Genomic DNA, 24500 nt, shown 5'->3' on the forward strand with positions numbered 1-24500 from the left:
TTCAGTTGATCAGCAGCCTAGCCAGGATCTCCAGCCAGGATCTCCAGCCAAGTTCTGGTCTGGATCTCCAAAGAGGTTCTGCCTAGGATCTCCAGCCAGGTTCTGTGTCCATGTTCTCTTGCTAGGTTCTCCAGATTCTCCAGCCAGGTTCTGTAGCCATGTTCCCTTGCTAGGTTCTCCAGCCAGGTTCTGTCCAGGTTCTCCAGCCAGGTTCAGTCACCAGGTTCTAGTCAGGTTCTCTTGCCAATTTCTGAGGCCAGTTTCTGTCCAGGATCTTTTGCCATGTTCTCTCCAGTGAAGTTCTTCTGTCTCTAGAGAACGTTCTGTGTAGGTTCTGTGCCTAGATTCTGTCTCTCCAACATATGTTTTTTTAAAAACATGCACTAAATAGACAACAAAAAGAATACTTGTTTACCAGGTGTACTGGTTAATAATTCGGATTTTTTTCAATAGATGGAGTTACACATATGTTGATATATATGCTATTTGATATGTATGCTATTTTGTTGTATTGACAGCAAGCTTCAAAACTTCATATGTCAAATTTGCTGAAGGTGTTAACATCATAGATATTTTTATGCTTAAAAATGTCGAATCTCGTGCCAAAAAAAAGCATTTGCAGGAAGTTTTAATTCATTACTTCATTTTAAAGAAAAAGTTATCGTATACTTCCAGGAAGCTTACGGTGAACGTGCTCCATCTCAAGATACTTGTGACGCTGGTTTAAACACTTTAAAGGTGATGATTTCGATGTAAACGACAAAGAACATCCAGGTCAAACGAAAAAGTTTGAGGACCAACAGTTCCAAGCATTATTGGATGAAGGTGCGTGTCAAATGCAAAAACAACTTGCAGAACAATTAAACATTGCTCAGCAAACAATTTCTGATCGTTTACAAGCAATGGGAAAGATTTAAAGGAAGGAAAATGGGTGACACATCAACTGAACGAAAGACAAATGGAAAACCAAGAAGTTATCAGTAAAATGTTGCTTCAACGGCACAAAAGAAAGTCTTTTGTGCATTGAATTGTGACTGGCGATGAAAAGTGGATTTGAGAATCCCAAACGCACAAAATCATGGGTTGATCCAGGTCAACCATCAACATGGACTGCAAGGCCAAATCGCTTTGGAAAGAAGACAATTCTTTGCGTTTGTTGGGCTCTAGAAGGTGTGGTGTATTATGCGCTTCCAAAACCAAGTAAAACCATTAATACTGATCGTTACCAACAACAAACAATCAATTTGAACCACACTTTGATCGTAAAACAACCGGAATGGGCCAGAAGAATCGGCAAAGTATTTTTGCTTCATGATAACGCATCATCACATACTTCAAAACCAGTTAAAGAAATGTTAAAAGGGAAGTATTAACCCACCCGCCGAATTCACCAGACCTTGCTCCTTCAGATTACCACTTGTTCTGATCGATGGCACACGCACTTTCAGAGCAGCACTTCAAAACGTATGGAGAAGTGGAAAATTGGGTCTCTGAATGGTTTGCCTCAAAACAAGAAAAATTCTATTGGGATAGTATCCACAAATTACCTGAAAGATGGGGGAAATGTGTAGCTAGCAATGGACATTACTTTGAATAAAGTACTTTTGATGTTTCTGTTGAAATTATCGTATTTTGATTACAAAATCTACATTATTAACCGGTACACATGGTACCTGAAGAGCTGAAATAAGAGTACAGTGTCACCTCACTATGTGTGTGTCCTGGAATGACCATGAAAGTACCACACAGTGATTTGGGGTTACAAGTAAATTGTAGTGCATAGGCAAATTTGCAAATATGGAATCTGAGCATAGGCAGGGTGGAGTATAAATACTGCCCAGAGTGTGTCCCTCTAGGCTATCATTTCCCTGTACCACCATCCATCAGGCATTGGCTAAGGCCTGAGGGGGAGCAGGGGCAGAAAGAAAACTCTGGGCCCTTCTGGCTCTCTGTACCTTATGCCCCTGGGCAAAGTGGCTCCAAAGCTTGCAGTTGGACAAAAAGGATCCAAAAGCACCTGGGCAGAGCAGTGTCCACAACACACTCAGCTCAGGACACAGGAGCATCACTGCTGGGCAGCGATAATCCCCAGAGAAAGGAGGAAGTCTGCACTGCTGCAAGGCTGGACACCAGGCACGGGACAGCATGGGATCCCAGACCAGGCTTCAGTGCTGCCTCAAGGCTAGCAGTGCTTTTTCCTAGACTGTCACCCCCTGCTCTGACAGAGGGGACCCTGTCCTGTTCCCATTGACCTACCCAGAGCCCAGCCAGTACGTAATATTCAATAAATATTTGAGAAAGGAATAAATACAGCAAGTGTCACCCATAATCCCACTACCCACATGGAACTGTATTGATCCCTGGGGATTTGCTCTGGACATGGGTAGGGCTAGAAGTCCTGCCCCAAGACTTCATCTGGCCCAAGGTAAAAGGATCGTTTTAAGGATCATAAGCAGGCCAGTGACTCTGTAAAGGGGCACATTTCTTATTCAGTGGTCACCACTGATCTGGTCAGGGGATAATGTGGTAATAAGAAAAATGTTTCTTGGATGTGAGGGCGATCTGGCTGCGACATCTGTCACCCCATTGATCGCCAGGGTTGATTCGGCTGATCTGGCTGGCTAGGCGGGTGTCCCCCTCCTCCCTCACCGATCCATGTGCGTCCCTCCCGAAGCTGCGTGCTCGGTCGAAGAGGACGACCTTCCCCCCCGAGGAGAGGACCGGTCTTTGGTCAAGGGTATACGAGTAGCTGCGCTCCCCTGCTAGAACCTCCAAACAAGCTCTCAAGAAAAATGTTTCTCTTTTTTTAAACATGGATTTATAAACTTGCCCTGGCCAGCATGGCTTAGTGGTTAGAGTGTCGAACTATGCACCAGAGGGTCACAGATTCGATTTCTGGCACATACCTTGGTTGCAGGTCCGGTTCTTGCCCTCATTTGGGGCATGTACAGGAGGCAACCAATTGATCTCTCTCACATCAATGTCTCCCCCCTCTCTCTTTTCCCCCCTCCCCCTTTTCTTCCACTCTCTCTAAAAAAATCAATGGAAAAAATATCCTCACTCCTCGGGTAAGGATTTAAAAAAAAAATAAACATGGATTTATAAACTTGACTCACTTAGAGTTATTTGTATATGTATGAGTTGATCCAGTAGTGTTATGGATTGAATTGTGTCTCCCCTCAAAGTTCCTATGTTGGAAGTCCTAACTTCCAATAGCTCAGAATATAAACATTTTGGGGTACAGGGTCTTTTAAGAGATAATTAAATTAAAATGAGTTTATGCCTTGGCCAGTGTTGTCAGGTGGTTAGAACGTCAGCACAAACATGGAAGGGTCTCTGGTTCAATTCCTGGTTCAAGTCTGGGCAAATTCGGGAGGCAACCAATCTGTGTCTCTCACATTGATGTTTCTCTCTTTCTGTCTCTCCCCACCCCCCCTTTCACTCTCTCTAAAAATCAATGGAAAAAATATCCTCGGGTAAGGATTAACTAAAAAAAAAGGGGGGGGGTAATTAGGGTGAACCTGAATACAGTATGGCTGGTGAATTTACAAAAGGGGTAAATTTGGACACAGACGCAGACACGTGCTGAGAGGGAAGACGATGTGAGAGACACGGATATGATGGCCATCTGTAAGTTGAGGAGAGGCTTGGAATGGATCCTTCTTTTATGGCCCCCCCCCCCCCCCCAGGCAGAATCAACCCTGCTAACACCTTAGTCTCCAACTCTAACCTCAAGAGGGATGAAAAAACAAATCTGTTGTTTAAGCCACACAGTCTGTGGTACTTTGTTATAGCAGCCCTAGCAAACTAATACCAGTAGTTAGCCCCCAGACCAAAGAGAATAAGCACAGCTTTGCCTCCCATTGGCAAAACCTCCAATATGGTAATTGACTTTTTTATTCTCTTTTATTCTTAAGGCAGACTTTGGGAGAATCACTGTTGTAGTTATTGTAGACTATTGAAGGCTGTGCCCCAAGTGATCTCCTGAGTAGTTGGGGAGATATATAGAGAGATAGAAAGAGAGCCCTAACTGGTTTGGCTCAGTGGATAGAGCGTCGGCCTGCAGACTGAAGGGTCCCAGGTTTGATTCCGGTCAAGGGCATGTACCTTGGTTGCGGGCACATCCCCAGTAGGTGTGCAGGCGGCAGCTGGTCGATGTTTCTCTCTCATCGATGTTTCTATAAAATATCAATAAATTTTTTTTTTAAAAAGAAAGAGAAATATGGATGGACTTCTTTCTCCTTCCTTATCTGGGCTGACCCTTTTACCAGAGCTGAAGGGCAGGAAATGATGCCCGAAGAGGTTGCAGTGTGGGAAGGGCAGTGGTAGACGGCTGTGCCGTCCTGCAGGGCCATGTCCAGTGGAAGGGGTGCACTAGGCACGGCCTAACTCTGGGACTTTGGGAATTCATGTTAGGTTCATGGATTCTAACAGTATCACCTGTCCCTTGTGTAGAGTTCATTCTTCACTAGAAGGTGGGATCCTAGAAGATAAACAGCATGCTTTCATCTGTACCCAGCCCCTAGGAAAAGGACAGACTCAAACTGTGAATGATAGAAAACTTCTGTAAAAAGATTATTTTCAGTCCAAAATGGCTGCCTATAAGTAAAATTTTAGAATACAAATCATTCCTAAAGACCATCTATTCCTTTTTAATAACTGAAAGTAAAACACAAACTCAGAGAGAGCAGGCAGACAGCTCTGGTGGAAAGAGGGATGTTGGGGGAGATTGGAACTTACAGACATGGACAGCAGTGTGGTGATTGGGGTGGTAGTGGAGGTGGACGAGTGTATGGGGGGTGGATAAAAGGTGATGAGGAAAAATAAAGGAAAATAAATTTAAAAAATAGAGAAAAAACAATTCATAAAAAATGATGTGGCTTTTAGAGTTAGGCTTTTGATTAAAATCTCAGTTCTACTTTTTAGCAGTGTGAACTTGCACATGTCAGTTACTATCTCTGGCCTCAGTTTCATCTGCAGGATGGGGAGTATAGAACCTACCTCGCTGGGCTGAGAGGAAGAAATGAAAATATGCCTTTTACACTGCAAGTACTCAAATGGAAAATAAAGACAATGAGGGTTTCTATTCAAAAGCCTGTCTGCAACATAGCACCCAATTCTTCCCACTCTAAAATGAGGGGTGGGTAACACCCCACTTTCCAGTCTCACTGCTTCGTGGAAACACAAAGGTCAGCTAAAGATCAAAGGAGTGTCAGTCCTGATAATTACTTGCTAACATGCAAACTAGAGGAAGGGCAAACATTCCACAGGTTCACAGATGGCATGTGGACTTTTACAAAAGAACAGATTTATTCAGACTGTTTTCAATCAGCTGGAATAAACAGGCCAGTAAGATAGAGGAGATGTGAATGTGCTTTGGGCACCATTCTTGTAACAGCTGTTGAGGTGGCTTTAAGTGGGTGCACTCTGGACCACCTACTCTCTTGCAGGTATTAGTACAGGAAGAGCCGAGGCCGTGGGTCCGTCAGTGCCTTGGTTTCCACCAATCTGCATTCAGGCTCCTCCAGAGCAGATCCTCCTACCATTTCCTGCCCCTCCCAGGCTCTTCTTCTGCCCTGAAGTGCTGCTCCCCGTGCTCCTTCCTCCTTGGTCCTGGCTCCTCTCCTGGGCCCAAGTTAAGCTCAGCTCATCCCAGACCTGGCTCTCACACCCTGAAAAGCACTATGTCCACGATGAACTGATCTCACTGAACTCACACTTCCACTCCCACCCCCCCTAGGCAGCCGGGTCACAGCAACCCCTTGATCTCCCCTCCTTTCACATCTATCACAGGCTCCTGCAGGCCTGGGGCTTGATCTTACTCCTGTAGCTCCAGTGCTAGACAATGCCTGGTATACTGCAGGTGCTCAAGAAGTATTTTGGGGTGCCCAGGTTGGGGACAACAAATGCTTTTAAGTGTCCCCCAGTAGCACCAGCATCCATGGCCATAGCGTAGCCTCATCTTGCCAACTAATTACCCTTTTGTCTTCTTTCCTCTCTTTCACTAATTGCTTCCCCAGCAATACATCTAATAAAATGACACATTACTCTGCACATTTGAATCTTCAGAAATACTAAGGAGCCTATACAGTTTTTCACATACTCTAATAATTCTCCCATGAATCAATAAGCAGAAAAAAAGAACAGAAAACCAGAATTGGATATAGAATTCAATTATTTTTCTTTCAAAGACACATTTTATACAATTTTCAACATTTATACTTTCAAACAAAATGAGCCAAAAATACACCCAGCACTAAAAAAAATCAAAACAGAAGTAATACAATTTTGATTTCAATATTTTAAAATACAGAAATTGAAAAGAATACCAAATACAACTTTAAACAAGTCACTTGTTCTCCCCTCTAATAACCAATTAAACTATTTAAAGACTTACAAATTTAAAACAGAAGCAAAATAAATACTGTACACTTTCCCTGCCTGCAGGCAAAAGATGGGAAATACTGTTAAGAGTAAAAAAAAAAAAATGCTCTTTAAAGCTTCAGCATCCCGTTTCCCAGCCACACCCCACTCTGTAGTCACACAGTGTGCTTCTGTATTCAAAGGACACACGTGCACACACACTGACTGCCTATACAAACAGACAAGACACTACTCTGCAGACACCCCAAACAAGAAAGGGTACCAGTCTCCTTGGACCATGGGCATAAAAATCAGTTAAGGAAAGTCAGTCAGGCTAGCAAAACATTACTACAAAACTAATAAATACCATAGCCAACAACTGTCTCCTTTTCAAATTTCACAGATTTGAAATCTCTAAAATCAATACTACCCCACCCTATCACCTCCCTCTACCCCCTCAAAAAAACAAACAAACCTGCTGAAGCACTGGAAAAGTTAGACATTTCACAGTAAATGTGAAAATTCATATTATATAATCTCTTCAAATGAACCTTTCACCCTCTTTCCACAGCATGTAACTATTATGGCTTAATTTATATTAAAAGTAGAAAAGTCTTTTCGGAAGGAAATACAGTCTGCAAAGTTGCACACGCATTTCCTGATCAGTGCTATTTCATACCTAACAACTGCATGACGCGTTTGCAGTCAGAAGCTATTTTGGGAAAAATTGAGGTTATAGCTTTTGATTCAGTCTAACCATAAATGTAAGGCCCTTAGTTTGGTTTAGGTTTCTTTTGCAATATAAAATAACCTGGGGTTCACTTAGCAAGTGACACCTCAGGTCCCTGACTATAATGTGGAAGTTATATGTATGCTTTGTAAAAATAAAAGGTTACGTATGAATCTTTGAGGGAAGAAATGATTCTAGGCAAGGAATTAAGGAATTAATTCCTCACTATATATTCCACTTAATAATGGTAACTGTTACCAACCAACTACCACAGGAATATAAGAGTATGTCTGGGTTATTTCATTCCTGCAAGATATTATATATTTAAGCACTTATGATCATTGTTTTGGTGAAATACCTTGGGGGAAAATAGCTGGCATTTTAAAAAGGAAATGGCCAAAATAAAAGTAGGTGGAGGCAAGGTTTATTGTTATGATTAAGTTCCACTTAGGACTGCTTTCTGAAATAAGGAAACGTGAGTTCAGAATGTCACAGGTTTTGCATAGGTAAGCTACTTGGAGGTCAAGGGCTACGTGGTAGCCAGGGTTTATTAGTGAAATAGTGCAGAACAGATCAACTTGTTGGAAGAATCACTGAATATAGTTCTGAAAGGGTTTTAACAAAAATTTAATGTTGCACTTGTTAAGACAAAGCTTTAGGACACTAGAGAGGGCACCATGGGTGAGAGGGAGACTCTACAGGGTAGAATGCAGGTAAATGAGCATTATTTTCCCTACCCATTAAAGAGGAGAAAAATAGTATAAAAGAGTAAAACCACAGTCAAATATGATAAGCTAATTGCTTTGGAAATAGGCATTTGCTTCTTAATGACCTTAATTATTAAAAATTTAATGTAAGGGATATAAAAGATTTGACTTTTATGTCATGATTTTCACTGAAGAACAAATAAAAATAAGGGCAGGGTTTTTAGTAAGGCTATAGTATCAAAATTACTTTAGTCCAACAGCAATGTAGTGAGTATATTACTTCTCCTTTCTTTCCATCTGGCTTCTAGCAAGCATATCAACATCACCGCCAGGACAAGCAGAGGCTGCACAGCATTGCTGTGGTAGGAAGCAAGGTACCAGAGGTCTAGATCTAGAATCTACTATGACCCCAGGCAAATCACTGCCCTATTTGGGTTCCATTTGTCTTCTTTATTTACCGGTAACACGTTTTTCCTAATGACCTGATGCTCAACCTTCTCAAGATTGCTTTAGATACAGGTCTAGGGCATCCAGAAACAACTGGTGATCTTTAGCTTTTCTTTTTGGAGGGAGCAACTGGCTTAATATTTAATGAGAAAAAAATGAATTTTTGAAAAATGTTCAGATTGACATTATTAAGCCTTCATCTCCATGTGAAATCGTAAAATGGTGATACACTGCAATAGTTACTTCTGGCAGTGGTGTACCGGGTGGCAAGGTGATTCAGGAGCTCTTGGGGGAGTTACTATAGAAAGCAACTCTTGAAACAAGCAGAAAGAATCTTTCCTTAAGTCATCTTAATGATTACTTGAGGATTAACAGTATCATTCTTATCCATAAACTATTTCACTTTTCTTTCACTTCAAGCACTAATTTTAATTTTAATTCAGCACCTTGTTAGAGACTCTTCAGGTTTTTTAGGTAGCATGCTCTGGGCATAGATTTGACATAAAACAAATTTTATGAGTAATAACAGTTTAAATTTAAAATGCATAAAAATGTGCATTCATTATCAGTGGCAACTTAAATAATGATAAATTAACTGCAAGTATGAAGTGTTAATAGATTAAGAAACACTTTTCCATGTATTTGTTAACTGCATTTTTATCCAAACTAACAAATGAGAAAACTAAGATGTAGTAAGAATAAGCAACTTATTCAAGGTCACACAGCTGACATAAAAATGGCAGAACCTGGGCAAAAATCCAAGTTGTCTGCTCTCTTTCATACTAAACCATGACCCTCTACTGCCAACATTAAATTGTTAATTTCTGAAATGTTTTTTAAATTTTAAAAATTACTTCCACTTCTATATACCATAGTATATCTCAATTGAAACAAATGAAGTTAATGCTTTTTTAAATAAATGGGCTCTCTTTTGCTTATGTTTGCTTAGAAGTAAAAATAACACTGCTTATTTCCTGACGAAGATACCTTCAAAGGCAGAGACCACATTTCAACTTTACACTTCCCCACAGTACTATGTAGTGCTGGGCACATAGTAGGTGTTTGATAAATACCTGCTGATCTCATAAGAATAAATACAGTAGAGTTCATTTAAAAGGCAATAATTGGGATTATTAAAAAACAGAACAGTATTCAAGCTAAGTATTTAAGTAGTAATAAAGATGGCCTTGTTTTCTGAGTTTATAAGATGATTTCAGTCAGAATTTTCAATTTTGTATGCTTTAAAAATTAACTGATGCTTATGAAGTTCAATGTATTTCTAGGATACAAAACTATTATAAGTGCCAGCTTTGTACTGTTTACAACATTAATCAATACTGGAGAGCATTATATTATGTGACATTATGAATTACAGTACAGTGGATACTAGGTTAACAGAAGTTACTTACTTGAATCAATACAGGAAAATTATCTACTACTATAATTAAAAATGCATACATTTAATCATAATTCTGCTTTACATATTTCTATTTGCTTATAACTAGCTAAATGCCACCACTGCTGTCTTCCTAAGTCGTAGTATCTGTGCAGTAGTATTGTTTATAATGAGACCAAGGGAAAAACACAAGGTTGTCTGTTACAGTTGAGTCCAGATACTGGCTGCAGTTACCTCAAGGTTCAGTCATTTCCGAGCTACAGGGGATGCATCAGAGCCAGTAACTGTAAGACTAGGAGAGTCCCTGGACCAGTGGCTGAATCTGCACCAATTCAGAAGAAGATACATGTGTTCTGAGTAGTGGTTATATTTATGACCCTGCTGAAAGTTTTTTTTTTAACTTAGCCAGTTAATGGGCTAAAATTGCCAAAAATGAATCCACAGTACCTTCACTTAAAAGTTCCACATACTGTCTACTTAAAATAAGTATTTACCAGCCTAAGTACACAGGGTGGATACTGGCCACAATTTTAACTCATAAAAAGAAATTGTTTTATTTTAATTTTTATAGTTAAAGAAAAAAATTCAGGTAATTAAAAACACTTAGAGCTGTGAGAAGAACATAAAAAAAAGAATCCAGATCATGATGTAACTGAAAAAAAAAAATATATATATATATATATATAGCTCTTATTTCTTAAACAAAAACATGTTCTATAAACACTAAAATGATGTCTACAGAAAACGAAAACATCACAGTAATATACTGTGTGGGAAGGTGGCACAATCAGTCAAACCCAAATTTTTACATTTTTCAAATCTAATCATCCATCAAATGACTAACCATGCCCATCTCTTAACTAGTTTTGGCATCGTGTAGAATTTAAGTAGGCCACTTATAGGCATTTAGTATTTCCACAAAATCCTTCCTGACACCAGGTAAGATCCAGACTTTGATTCAGTCACTTGGGTCAAAAAGACTAATTCATAAGCTACTTCATATTTATTCCATGAAATATTGGAATGAAGGCAGAGTAAGAAACCTCTCTCTTTGAAAATACACATTTGAATGCAACCATGGAGGAGGATGGTATGGATTTCTTTTTCTTAGCACTGCACATGATACTTAATATAGAAGGGAAAGTTCTGCTACCTTGGCTCAGTAAATAAAAGGATATCCATAATATGGCCATATTTCTTCTTCATAAAAATAAATTTGATCTTATTTGCCTATATTTTCTTTGTAGGAACTTGTATAATGCTCTCCTGTCAGCATTGGAAATATCTCCACCCCACCTCACCCCAGCCTTGAAAATACTTATTTTTAAGCCATGGGGGTTAGGGGGAAATATTAGCTATTATTAGCTGGCATTTAGTAAAAATTGTGCATAAAAGAGATATATGATTACTTTAAAGCTCAATCAGATACTTAACCTCAATATGCACTGGCTAAGTTAGGATAGATGGAAGAAACTACAAGAAGCACCCATTTTACTTCAAATCCATGTCTTAAATAATTCTTTAGAAGGTTAAGAAATAAAAAACTAAACACACACACACACACACATCCCTGCAAAAGGTCTACTCCAACATGCTTGCTTCTACACAATTAATATAGTATAGTCCTATTATATTACGGCTTATTATGAAGAGTTGAACAACTAAGTCAAATCTTATTTCCCAACAAATTAGGTACACAGAATAAAAGCGTCATAAAATATAACCTTTGTGGCAGGTGTTGGTCCTGCCCTCTAATACCAGCAGTATGAAGAAGGCCCTCTGTAGTTACAAATGCATTTGAAAAACTAGAAATATGACAATTTAATCAAACTTATAATACTTTTTCCACAAATAGGAAAAAGATATTAAAGCTGTTCTCTTTGGAACCCAGGTCATCAGCAAAAATGAAAATGCAAGAAGCCTTTGTTATATTTAGGAAAAAATTGCAATGTCAAACTAAATGAGAAATGTTGGGGTCTTTTATATGTAGGTCTAACACATCGGCTATGAAAGTGTTTCCCTGCAAAGAGAAGAGTCTTGTATCATCACAAAAGCTGGAAGTGCAGAGGGGGAAGGTGGGATATAAGGTCATCAACCTGGATAACAGTATGCACCTTGGATGTTAGCAAAAGCGAAGCTAATAGCTTATAAAAAACATGAAATATATAAAATAAAATGATTTCCATATACATCTTAATTTAAAATAATTAATGCATCAAATCCCTGTTTAAGACTTTAACCTGAATATCAAATTTAAGAGTCCAGACTAGTTACTGTTACTGTGGCTCTTCCCCACATGTAACACACACACTATCAAAAATAATTTAAAAACCTTCACATTCTTAAATCTAAATTAGTGAGATATTTCTCCAGAAATCTTCCAAATAAATAGCTTTAAAAAAGAAAGAATTTAAAAGCTGTTAACTTTTAAAAAAATCTGTTAAATAAATTATTGATAATTCTTTACCACTGAAAATAAATCAAGACACTACCAACAACAAAGTGAAATTCAAGCCCTGACAAGAGACCCTTTTCAGTTCAAGGTCTCCTTTTAAGGTTCTACCCTCCTTCTTCCTCTCCCCCACCAGGTCCAAATGGTTATTGCTGAGTGGGTGTGGCACAGTGAAAATGCAGCATCAGGTTCATTTTGTTCTCCAGGCAGTGTTCTCTACTGGACATGCATGGCGGAAGCTCCAGGCTCCCACACCCCCGAGACTGGTCTCCAAAGGGAAGAGTGATCCTAACAGCAGCTCCGTCACACAAAGAAACGTGCATGGCCATTTCTGTTCAACTTAAGGATCTTCCCAAGGCGTTGTTTGGCTGTTGCCATTCCCTTTTTTGGACGTTTACCTATAAAACACCAATAGCAGTGTAAGTAACGATGCAAATGATACTTGGCAGCCAGGACCTGGAAGATTTAAAGGGAGGGCTCTGTGGTGAGCAAGCCTTCCAGGTGTTCTGAATGGGCAAAGTCACACTCCTGGAATTCTACTGTTTAATCCCTGCGATCTCCGCATGTGAAGGATTAAGGCCAACCTTCTTCACAGGTCTTGGGTGGCCCTCACACAGTCTGATCCCCACCCACCTCTTCAGCATGAGCTCTTACCATATTCTGCAACAAACTATGTTCAGCAACAAAATGGACTGAAGTGCTATTTCTCACCTTTGTATCATGGGTCACAGTAGCTCCTTTCCTTCAATGCTATCATGTCACTTCCCCAACTCGCCAGGGCTAACTAACCCCTTACCATCTTTTTCAGGATCTACTTCCTCCGCCCAAAAGCCACTCCTGATCCTCAGAGGTGACTCAGTATCCTGCTATTCCCACAGTAACCTGTACAAACTGTTATCACTGTGGTGTCCACAGTGCACCAGGCTGTGAGCAACTAGACTACAGACACTACCTCTATCAGAACTGCCACTCTCATCATCTTACACAGTCAAAAATATACATAACCTACAAATGTGCAAAAGTTACCTTTTGTTGCCTGGTTGCTGATAGGTGGTGGGTTTGATGCAGGTCTCTTGGTGGGGTGAAGGGGCACTGAAAAGGAAGTTTCACCAACTGGCCTTTCTGGGCTTACACTGCCATTACTTATCTGGCATGCCCCTGAAACCAAGCTTGAATTCTGCATGTACTTTCCATTCTGAGGGCTGGAGCCACTGCTGTCCACAGAATTCCTACTGTGTACCTTTTGACTGATTTCTGATGAACCTTCCTTTTTGATATATTTATGGCCTCTACTTGGATCCTAAAGAATGAAAATAAGGCTGAATTATTAAGGTTCCTTTAAAAGAAGTGAAGTTTTCAACCTCTCTATACATTACCAAGCCAAGAGAGAGAAAAATTAGACTACTGAACTTTGGTTTTCTTAACATGTAGTGACCACAAAAGACTACCCTTCATGATAGCCCATTCATTCCAAAAGCTAAAAGCTCTGAAGGATTCAAGTCGTGAAGCTGCATCAAAACTGAACCCAAGAAGCAAGCATTATATATGGATGGGGGGAGGGAGAGAGTGGGGGAGGGGAAGAGGGAGAGGGAGACAGAAAGAGACAAAGAGAGGCAGAGACTGAGAGGGAGGACGGAGGGGAGGAGGAAACGGGAGGGAGGGAGAATGAATGTCATTTCAACAAGCCATCCTGAACTCAGTGAGCATGTGCTGTGAAAGGAAGCCAAGATGGGAGAAGTGGTCCTACTGCCTCCTTATCATGGCATGGCACAGTTCCCATATCTCTCTCACTGTGTTATATGCTATCTTTTTTAGAACGTACCTTCCGTAGGGCTCATCTCTACTGTATTTAAGTTGGTTACTAAAAAACAAAACAAACCTAGATCCTGAAGTCTCAGGTCTGTTTTTTCTGTAACCATTTTTCCTTCAGTCTCTTAAGATTACTGAGTGAACTGTAAGGAAAAAACAAACACTGCTACTGGTTGACGGGTCTTGAAATCAATGGCGAGAGCCATGACCAAAATTAAACAGAGAAAGAAAAAGACAAACTTGAAAGACAGCGCCACTGCAGATGTGATGTTTCACAAAGTCAGCTTTACTTATGTGGGTGTGAGATACAATGTATCTCTGATGCTCTTTTTTAATCTTACTTTCTTATAGCTCCAATTCTGTAATGATTAAATAAGTTTTAAAAACAGCATTAAGCACAGACTTGCTTTAAATTATTTTACAGCCCTAACCGGTTTGGCTCAGTGGATAGAGCGTCGGCCTGCGGACTGAAAGGTCCCAGGTTCGGTTCTGGTCAAGGGCATGTACCTTGGTTGCAGGCACATCCCCAGTAGGGGGCGTACAGGAGGCAGCTGGTCGATGTTTCTCTCTCATCGATGTTTCTAACTCTCTCCCTTCCTCTCTGTAAAAAATCAATAAAATATATTTTTTTAAAAAATAAAAATAAATTATTGTACAAATATGCTTGAGCATGAAGAGACAACTGCTATGATTTGACATGCCTCTAAAATATCTCTCAATTATAAACAAAAGAAATTATTGTCTCCAAAATGATCATGCTAATCATCTATCTTCATTTTCAAAGACAACTATAAAAACAACAGTTAGATTTAAAAAATAGCTACTTTTAATACTGAATCCTATAGTGAAATTATAAACTCCATGACCAGCTATAGTGAGGCACTGTAAAATCATACACTGAATAAGTGAATGATAACAGTGAAGGGATTTCTTACCTGATCTTTGAGTCTGGAGGATACTGTTAAAAGAACTTGCACAGACAAAACTGCCTTGAAAAATAACCTGGTATATTGGTTTCTTTTCTTATTGTAAAAGCGGTTGGTGAGTATTTAGAAAATATGGATAAGCCAAATGAAGAAAATAAAAAACACCCATAATTCTATTACTCACGAGTATGCTTGGAGTCTAGGAGGTTTAGGGACCCCAATCTGCCACATGAAAATTTTGATTCTTTCTTTGGCTGTCATTTTCTAAGATTTGCAGCAAAAAGTCATATTACTTTCCTTGCTTAGCACTATTGGTAAAATTTTGTCTTTTTAAAAAAGCTATTTTGGGCCCTGGCTGGTGTGGTTCAGTTGATTGAGTGTCATCCCGTGAATCTAAAGGTCACTGGTTGGATTCTACGGGTTCAATTCCCAGTAGGAGGCATGCAGGAAGCAGCCAATCAGTGTTTCCCTCTCACATCCGTGTTTCTTTCTCTCCCCCTCTCCCTTCCTCTCTCTCTAAAATCAATAAAAATATTTTTATTTTAAAAAAGGAAATTTTAAAAAGCTATAAGGGGTTCATTTTGCTTGGTATGAGTATTAACACGCTGGGATCCAAATATATAAAGTGTCCTCTCTTAGAGCAAGGATTCTTAATTTGGAGTCAATGAGTGGTCTGGGGTCTAAATCATAAGAATATGTAAGCAAAAGTTAGCATTTATGATGATCATTTTCTGGAAAGAGAATCTATAACTCTCATCAAATTCTCCAAGAAATTAAGCATCTAAAAATGTTCAAGCCCTAGCCAATTTGGCCCAGTGGATAGCAAGCATGTCAAACTCGTGGCCCACAGGCTGCCAAGTTTGACATGGTTGGGATAGAGCGTTAGCTTGTGGACTAAAGGGTCCCAAGTTGGATTCTAGTCAAGGGCATATACCTTGGTTGCAAGCTCCTCCCCAGCCCAGGCCCTGGTTGGGGATCCTGGAGGAGGCAACCAATCACTGTGTTTCTCTCACACTGATGTTTCTCTTGGTCTTTCCCTCTCTCTTCTACTCTCCCTAAAAATCAATGGAAAAATATCCTCCGCGAGGATTAACATAAGTAGGTAAATAAATAAATAAATAATAAATACAATTAAAAAAAAAAAAGAAATTAAAAATGTACAAGAAACAATTTCAGAGATTAAATAGAGATCCTCTAGTACTTTCCTTTCCTGTTTCATTCTAACTAAACACACCAAAAGGTACTGGCAGCCAGTATTTTTTAACTACTTCCTGGAATAAGCTATTCTTTTCCAGATCACGATATATCCATGAGCTTTGCATTAGTCATTATATCAGAATCTCTAAAAATGGATAGTTGTTCAAATGTGCATTTAATTGTAATTTTTTACCTTCCCAGATCTAATGGTTGATAACTAACTGCAGTTAAAAAAAAAAAAAAAAAAAAAGAAGGAAGGAAAGCAATAAGAGAGTTAATGACAATTCTAAATCTCCTTTTAATGTTTCAAAGCTTGAATATACCTGAAGATTAAATCTGGAAGTTGTATCAAATTGTTTAACCCAAGAGGAACGCCTCAAGTCCTGATCTTCAGTCTTGACGTGGTACCCTAGAGAGAAGTTTTAATCAATTATCTTCACACAAACTTGATCTCAAAGAACAAAGTTTGCTAAATGCTTAAAACTGAAAGCAAATTTTTGTTGCATTTTATTAAAAACTGAGTATGTTAATTCTTTAAATATTTATTCATATATGTTTACCACATTTCTTTCCCTCTCAAAAACAAAACAGTCATCAGCTCACTGTCTTACATGCTAATTCCTTCAATCTTCTCAAAGGCTGTCTTTATATGGCAGGTTTTATGCCAGATGCTGGAAGACTAGAGTAAAATTTTATGGCCATCTGCTGTAGATATAAAACCAAGTGCAACACACACTCTAAAAATGATATATTTTCCCATATAGAATAAAGGCATATGTTTGTCTGAATTTTGCAGTATTTGCACAGAAGCTTTCTTTTCAAGGGACCAAACAGATTATAGAGAGACAAAATGAAAGGACAGACTAGAAATCTAGATTTGAATTTTAGTTCTCCCATTACCAATACATTTTTAGGTAAATTATTTAATCTCTCTAAACTTCAGTTTTCTCTTAGATAATAAGCAAAGGGATCAGACAGTCCTGGTTCAAATTCCAACACCAATGAATACTAATTATATAAGTATGGGGAAGTTAAATTAACTTCACTAAGTCTATTTCCTTTATCTGTAAAGTTATATTACCTACAACAAAATGTTGTTTCAAGAATTAAGTGGAATAATGTCAAACTCCTGGTACATAGTTGACATTTAATTCCGTGAGAACAAACACAAATGCTATAATAGGCATTTGGTTTCAACATAATACCAGCTCCTCCCCACACTTTTAGGGAAACAAAATTTCCCTTAAAGGCACAGAGAAGAAAACACTCTGTGGCACCACTGATGTTACTACTGAGTTTCCTCTTTCCTAATTCTTCCTTTAAAGCTGAAGAGAGAATGTCCCTAATCATAAAGTTCCCTCCTACAAAAGAAAATAATGGTGATTGTTCAAGCTTAGCAGACCATTTAAAGGCCCTGGCTGGTATTGCTAAGTGGTTTGAGCATCAGCCCACACACTGAAGGGCTGTGGGTTCACTTCCTGGTCAAGGGCACATATCTGGGTTGCAGGTTCAATCCTCGGCCCCAGTCAGGACACATTCGGGAGGCAACCAATCAATCAGTCTCTCTCACATTGATGTTTCTCTCTCTCTTTCTCCCTGCACCCCACCTCCCCTCTATTCTCTCTAAAAATCAATGGAGAAAATATCCTTGGGTGAGGATTAACAAATAATAATAATAATAATAATAATAATAAAGCACCAAATATTCCTTCCACTGTAATCAACTTATAAAAGGGAAATAACACTATGGTTTAATAGCAATGATAAAATTATGCTGGTGAACATGACTCTCAATCCCAGTTAATTTACATTTTGAATTCTTATACTTGCACCTTACATAACTTGTCAACATTACGTATATTTTGGCCAATATGCTTAATACCATTTCCAACTAAAACTGTGCAATAAACAGTTATTCATAATCTCTAACTTCAACTGGGATTATAGAGCTATTACATTGGGGGTCATGAGTTACTTTTATATTTCTTACCACATTCCACTGGTTTATCATAGCGGTACAGCTGCCTAACCTCGTGGTTACTGCTGTGACAGCTGCTGGGATCCTGGAGAGAGTTTCTTTCACTGCTGCAGCCTGTGCTTTGTACCTGCCTTTGTAAACATGTGGAATAGTGCAACCCTGCCATAGAGAGCATGCCCTGAATCGCTTCTTCCTCTGTGCTCGTCGAGGTAGGACATTCCCTAAAAAGCAGATAACCAAAAATATAAGAGCCTATTTAGTCTAATGGCATTTTGGTAAATTTTAAAACTAAAAGAAATGTTTTCATGTCTTTATATCACACTAGAGGCCCGGTGCACAAATTCGTGCACCAGTGGGTCCCTTGACCTTGCCTGCAGAATCGGGCCAAAACTGGCTCTCCGACATCCCCTGAGGTGTCCCGGATTGCTCGAGGGCACAGGCCAGGCCGAGGGACCCCACCTGTGCACACTTGGGGCCGGGGAGAAATGTGGGAGGTTGGCCAGCCATGGAGGGACTGTGGGGAGGGCTCCAGGGCATGTCCGGCCTGTCTCACTCAGTCCCGATCGGCCCAGCAGCAAGCTAACCTACTGGTCAGAGTGTCTGCCTCCTGGTGGTCAGCGCACGTCATATGACTGGTCAACTGTCTGACCCCTGGTGGTCAGTACACGTCATAGCTAGTGGTTGAGCGGTCTTAGCATATCATTAGCATATTACGCTTTGATTGGTTGAACGGATGACCAGATGACCGGACACTTAGCATATTAGGCTTTTATTATATAGGAATGTCATGAAAATACTACCATCAGCAAACCTACCTTTTAACTGGAATTTCACTTCTAGATGTTTTCTGGCTCTTTTGAAGAAAGTTCCTCATCACATTAGATTCCTCCTTGAAGTTTGATGTTATCTTTTGTTTCTTTTCATCACCTGAACTTTCAGACTCTTCAGTGGTAAAATTATTTTTCTGAGATAATAAATAATTAAATGAAAGAAAAGCTATATAAGAAATCTGACCAAGACTGTACAAACTAACAAAAAATACTTTATTTGTCTAGGGTAAGTTAGAATCTTAATTTATCATGAAATTATTTCTGTATTTCATACGAAAAAGTGAAAATCTCCATAACTATAGTAACATAATTCTGTAGTAAAAAACACACAGTACATGTTTTCTTTAAGGTAAAATGAAATATAAAACCTAGGAGATATATGAGAAACGTAAGAACAGTATTTCCCTCCACCATTTCCAAAATCAGATAAAGCTACATTTAGCAAATGTAAACAGTCACGCATGTGTATTCGCGTGTGTGTGAGAGAGAGATTATTACAGGGAAAGACCCTGAGCTACAAAGGTCAGAGAGACAGGGAAGGAAAGTAGGTGTTCATTTTTCCACCCAAGAGCACCCAGCACGGGCCTTTGGGCATACCAGAGCAGTGCAATCAGGTCCAGAGTCTTCCGAATCAGAAATGTCAGAATATTCTGATGATCGATTCCTGAGTTCTGACTTCACACTTGTAAAAAACCCTGAGAAGTAAGAGTCAAAGAGAAGGTCATGAACAGGGTGATATTGAAAGTCCATCCAGCTTCGTGTCTATGTCACTCCTGTTCTATCCTCCTTTCTTTTCATTCATTCTTCCTCCAAGAACTTTCTCCCCAACTGACCAAGATGCAAATTGAAGTGTATTCTACAAACATTTCTAGAATTTATTAAACATAATTATACATTCCTTATTTGAAAATTTTAAAAATATTTCTTTCCAGAAAAAAGCCTCCAACACTAACATGAGCTACAAGAAACTTCTCAATTTCCCTTTTGCATTATTTCTCTCAACAGATAACAAAAGCATTCAAGTAGGTAGTGAATTCAACAAGCTTATAGACGGCCTTAGCACTGCCTTTCTCTTCCATGAGGCACTACTTCAGAACTACCGCTTGATGAATTCTACTGATTAACCACCTTCCCCATCATGTGAACAAATGCAATTACCAACTACAGCAATATCACATTTACCTGAAATTAACAGGAATTAAGGTAACTTTGGATTAAATAATGTGAATTATCTGGAACACTTACTTGTCAAATATCAAAATATTTAACTGCTCCTTAAAATTGAGGAGGAAGAGGTATTACTGTTTGTCACACTAATGATAAGCAATTAACAGCCAAGTAGAGGCCCTCTTGTCAACAGGCAGCCAAGAAAAACAATACATGGATTACTAATAGTTTTAGGTCAGCCAATTATGTCTCCTACTTCTGAAAACCATATACATGTTAGCTAAAATTATTTGTGAAATCCCATTAAACTTGGGACTGTTTTATTTGGAGTAGAGCAGGAGCTTTCGTGTGACGCCTGTAAAAACTGTCACCAGACAAGCATGTCACTAACCTGCACATGTCCTCATCATTAATAATGCCTTCCCTGAGCTCTACACCTCTCTGGGCATTCACATTCAGTATTTCCCCAATGGATACATTATTCAGAAATACTTCAGATTTCTCAAAAGAGTACAAATGTAAGAACTTGCAAGTTACTTCACATGCTATCACATTAGTAATAAAGAGACCTTTACAATGACCATTAAAACAAACATACTGTTAAGGGGTTTCTGAGATTCTTCATTCTCCACTGCCTCTATTCCTGAACTCTCTTCTATCTTCACTTTTGCCTTTTTTGTCCTTCTCTTATCCTCTTCATTTTCACTGTCTACTGTATAAAGACTCTGATCTGCGAAGGGGTGTCTTTCGTCTCTGTATATAGAAGGAAAAATAAGTCAAAAAATAGTGCAACTTGTGTGGCCAAACAGTACACTCCCCCTTTAATTTACAGAGAGAGTGGAGAATTGAGCCACTTGGCCCATATGTGGTTAGCTGAACAACAAATGGACTGGGGATTCAGTAAACAGAGGGAACCCCCTGAAAGAAAATCAGTTGGATACTTTGATCTGGTTTACATACTTAATTATCCTTCCATTTGTCAGCAGTAATCGTAGATCATTATCTTTTGCTCTCCATTCGGGTACGGTAGAAGATGGCTGGAGATGTTTGTTGAATTTACCATTCAGTTTAGAGCTCAAGATGTCCTAAAATATAAAAATAGAACTTACTTAATCTCCATACTCAACTACACCCACTGGACTAAATGAATAAAGTCAAGCCATCACCTCCTCCCTTAGCTCTGCATCCCAAACTGGACTAGGCAACCACCCAGGCCAGGAGACAGGCAGCAGTGTGCCACTAAAACCAAATGGTTCCTAAAGCCTAAGCAGGAATGTGGTTTGTCTTTCTGTAGGGCCTGTAACAATAACACACAATAAAGTAGAATGTAAAACTTGTGTAAAGCGAATTCAAAGACATTTCACTCTTGCAGAAAGCTGGAGAGCTGGAGAGCACTGCCCTAGTGCATAGTGATTCTCCTTCCCTGACTTGTTTAAGTGCCAGCTGCTGGTCCTTCCCGATTACCCTACCTTTGACCTACTCCCTAGTCTTCCCACCAGGCACTGGCAGCAGCTTACAGGTCACCACACTGCTATCACTAGGAACAAAGGCCACTATGTGACAGAAAGGCATACAATAACTGGTTTTAATACATACAGAATATTTCCTTTCTATGGAAAATGTTTCTTTAATAATAAATAGAACCTTTCATAACATGCTAAATCTTCTCCCAGATGGCTATGGGTTAAGGAGGTTTAGAACAACAAAATTTTTAAAAAGTATAAAAAAAATTCTACACCATTTAAAATATTGAAGTTAAAATTTCTATATTGTTTTAAAATATTTTAATTCAGAGATACCTCCATTTTGTTCATTTTAAATTGTTGCCTATCCTCTATTTAAGATGTAAAATTATGTATGATACAGATCTCGTTGCAAACTCATTACCAAGTTTCACAAGGCCCTATATTGATCAGATTACTGCCTGCCCCCTTGTCCTTTAGGCAAGCATTTCTCAAACTTTAATGGGTTTATTCTAACAGTCACTCATGCTGATGCTATTGGGTGAGGGATAGGCTTTTTGCACTTGCTTTTCCCTCTGCCAGCAATACTTCTCCTCAGATCTGTGTATCCAACTTTTTCCCATTATTTGTCAGTTCAGATGTCACCACCTGAGAGCTCTCTAACCACCCTAGCTCAAGTAGCCAGCCATCCCAAGCCCCTTTACTCTATTGCTCTATTATTTTGGCTTCCTTCATAATGATTATTTGAAATTGTATTATTTTAACACTAGAGGCCCAGCACATGATATTGCGCAAGACCCAGACCCGCAGCACCGGCAGGACCCAGACTGACTCCTCCCTGGTGACCGGTTGTGGTCATGACGTCGTAACAGTGTCACGACCACAGGCCTTTTATGATATAGATATCTGTCTCCCATCCTTCCAACCTGAGCTAGGATGGAAGCTACACAAAGGCAGGGACTTAAGTTGTGCTCACTCTGGCATCTTCTCTAGAGCCTGTAAGAGCATGGCCTTCGTAAACGCTCAATAAACATGTCAGTAAATGAATGAGATCTAGTCATCCTACTTCTGCACTGATGCCCAGAAAGTTGAAGCACCACCGCCCCCTTCTACAGGCATAAGCACTGTTGACCCCTACACAATGCTAACGGAAGATTAGATAACAAGACTGGTCAGACTATTCTCCTTTGAGTAACCGTTTGAAGAACTTTAAGGAACAACGAAGTCTCTCTTTGTCATCATGAAATATAATACTTGCCTCTTCCCAAGGACACATCTCTAATCTTCTGAGGACCTCCCTTGTGTGGAGCTCTAGGATGTCTAGGTTAGAAGGAGTTCGGACATTATGATCTCGAAGTTTCCTCATCCTTCGTCGGGAATGGTATGGGGAGGTTGCTTCATTTGAGGATCGTGAAGCTGGACACACTGTAGGAATTCCCTGAGATTTAACTGGCTTGCTGTTTTCCTCCTTTAAGAATTCAATTCAGAGTATTTTTATAATAAGGCTACATACATACCTAAGTAATCAGCCACAGAAATATTTTAGGAAAGAAAAACCATTCAATTTAATTATATAAAAAAAGACCCAATAATAAGATAAACAGCTTTGCTGAGACCTTTATTTCCTTTTCTCCCCCACGTAATTATATACTATGAACATATTTCCTTGATTTTCAATATAATTTTAAAGGCTGTGTAGTACTTTGGTGTATACCTATAGTATGATTTACTGACCTAAAAATTACTAGGAGTTAGTCAGTCAGGCTGCTTCTAATGTACTTTTTCTTAAAATATTATTTTTTAAAAAAATATTTTTTTATTGATTTCAGAGAGGAAGGGAGAGGGAGAGAGAGAAACATCAATGATGAGAGAGAATCATTGATTGGCTGCCTCCTGCATGCCCCCTACTGGGTATTGAGCCCGCAACCTGACCTGTCCTTGACCTGAATCGAACCTGGGATCCTTCAGTCCACAGGTTGATGCTCTATCCACTAAACCAAATCAGCTAGGGCCCAATGTAAATTTTTTCACATACATAGTTGCATAAATCAATAACTGCTTTTTACCAAGAGACCAGAAACACCAATCAGAAAGGATATATGCACCCATATGTTCATAGCAGCACAATTCACCATAGCTAAGATCTGGAAACAGCCTAAGTGCCCATCAGTAGATGAATGGATTAGAAAACTGTGGTACATCTACACGATGGAATACTATGCTGCTATAAAAAAGAAGGAACTCTTACCATTTGCAACGGCATGGATGGAACTGGAGAGCATTATGCTAAGTGAAATAAGTCAGTCAATGAAGGAAAAATACCACATGATCTCACTCATTCATGGATAATAAAGACCATTATAAACTTATGAACACAAATAGATACAGAGGCTGAGCTGCCTCAAACTGCAGCGGGAAGGCTGGGAGGGTAGGGGGGCAGAAGGAGGGGATAAGAGATCAACCGAAGGACTTATATGCATGCATATAAGCATAACCAATGGACATAAGACACTGGGGGGTAGGGGAGGCCGGGGGATTGTCAAGGGCGGGGGAAAAAAGGAGACATATGTAATACCCTTTGTAATACTTTAAGCAATAAAAAAATAAATAAAAAATAAAATAAAATAAAATAAAAAAATAACTGCTTTTTAAAGCAAAGTCACACATCTATATAGTTTTGAAAAATTAAAATTCTATAAGCATATCATGAAAAGTTGCAATCTACTCTTCCCCATGCCAATTCCCATTCTCTGGATGGAATGGGAATTATACATATACATATAACAAATGTGGTAACAGAGATATAATTTACCATTCTAACCATTTTTATGTACAGAGTTCAGTGGCATTAAGTACATTTCGCATTGTTGTCCAACTATCACCAGCATCTATTTCCAGAACTTTTAAGTTTTCCCAAACTTAAACTCTGTACCCTTTAAACAGTAATTCCCCATTCCACCTTACTCCTAGCCCTAACAACCATCATTCTACTCTGTTTCTATGAATTTGACTGCTTTAGGAACCTCATATAAATG

The 24500-nt window shown here is 39.2% G+C and overlaps 1 protein-coding gene across 1 annotated transcript in view; it reads right to left on the minus strand.

Moving 5' to 3' along the window:
- Positions 1-11442: 11442 nt before the first annotated feature.
- The window catches only part of KDM7A (lysine demethylase 7A), an 86531-nt gene continuing 73473 nt past the window's right edge, over positions 11443-24500 (minus strand). Inside the window, exons 12-20 of the mRNA XM_081102476.1 lie at positions 22724-22933; positions 20963-21087; positions 20601-20755; positions 19433-19530; positions 18821-18969; positions 18018-18226; positions 16351-16436; positions 13122-13395; positions 11443-12493 (exon numbers count right to left, since the gene is read on the minus strand). Of these exons, the coding sequence (XP_080958602.1) occupies positions 12399-12493; positions 13122-13395; positions 16351-16436; positions 18018-18226; positions 18821-18969; positions 19433-19530; positions 20601-20755; positions 20963-21087; positions 22724-22933 (1401 nt within the window). The 3' untranslated portion in view covers positions 11443-12398. The remainder of the gene's footprint in view (positions 12494-13121; positions 13396-16350; positions 16437-18017; positions 18227-18820; positions 18970-19432; positions 19531-20600; positions 20756-20962; positions 21088-22723; positions 22934-24500) is intronic.

The sequence above is a fragment of the Myotis nattereri genome, assembly GCF_964212035.1.
Source record: "Myotis nattereri genome assembly, chromosome: 11".
NCBI classification, from domain to species: Eukaryota; Metazoa; Chordata; class Mammalia; order Chiroptera; family Vespertilionidae; genus Myotis; species Myotis nattereri.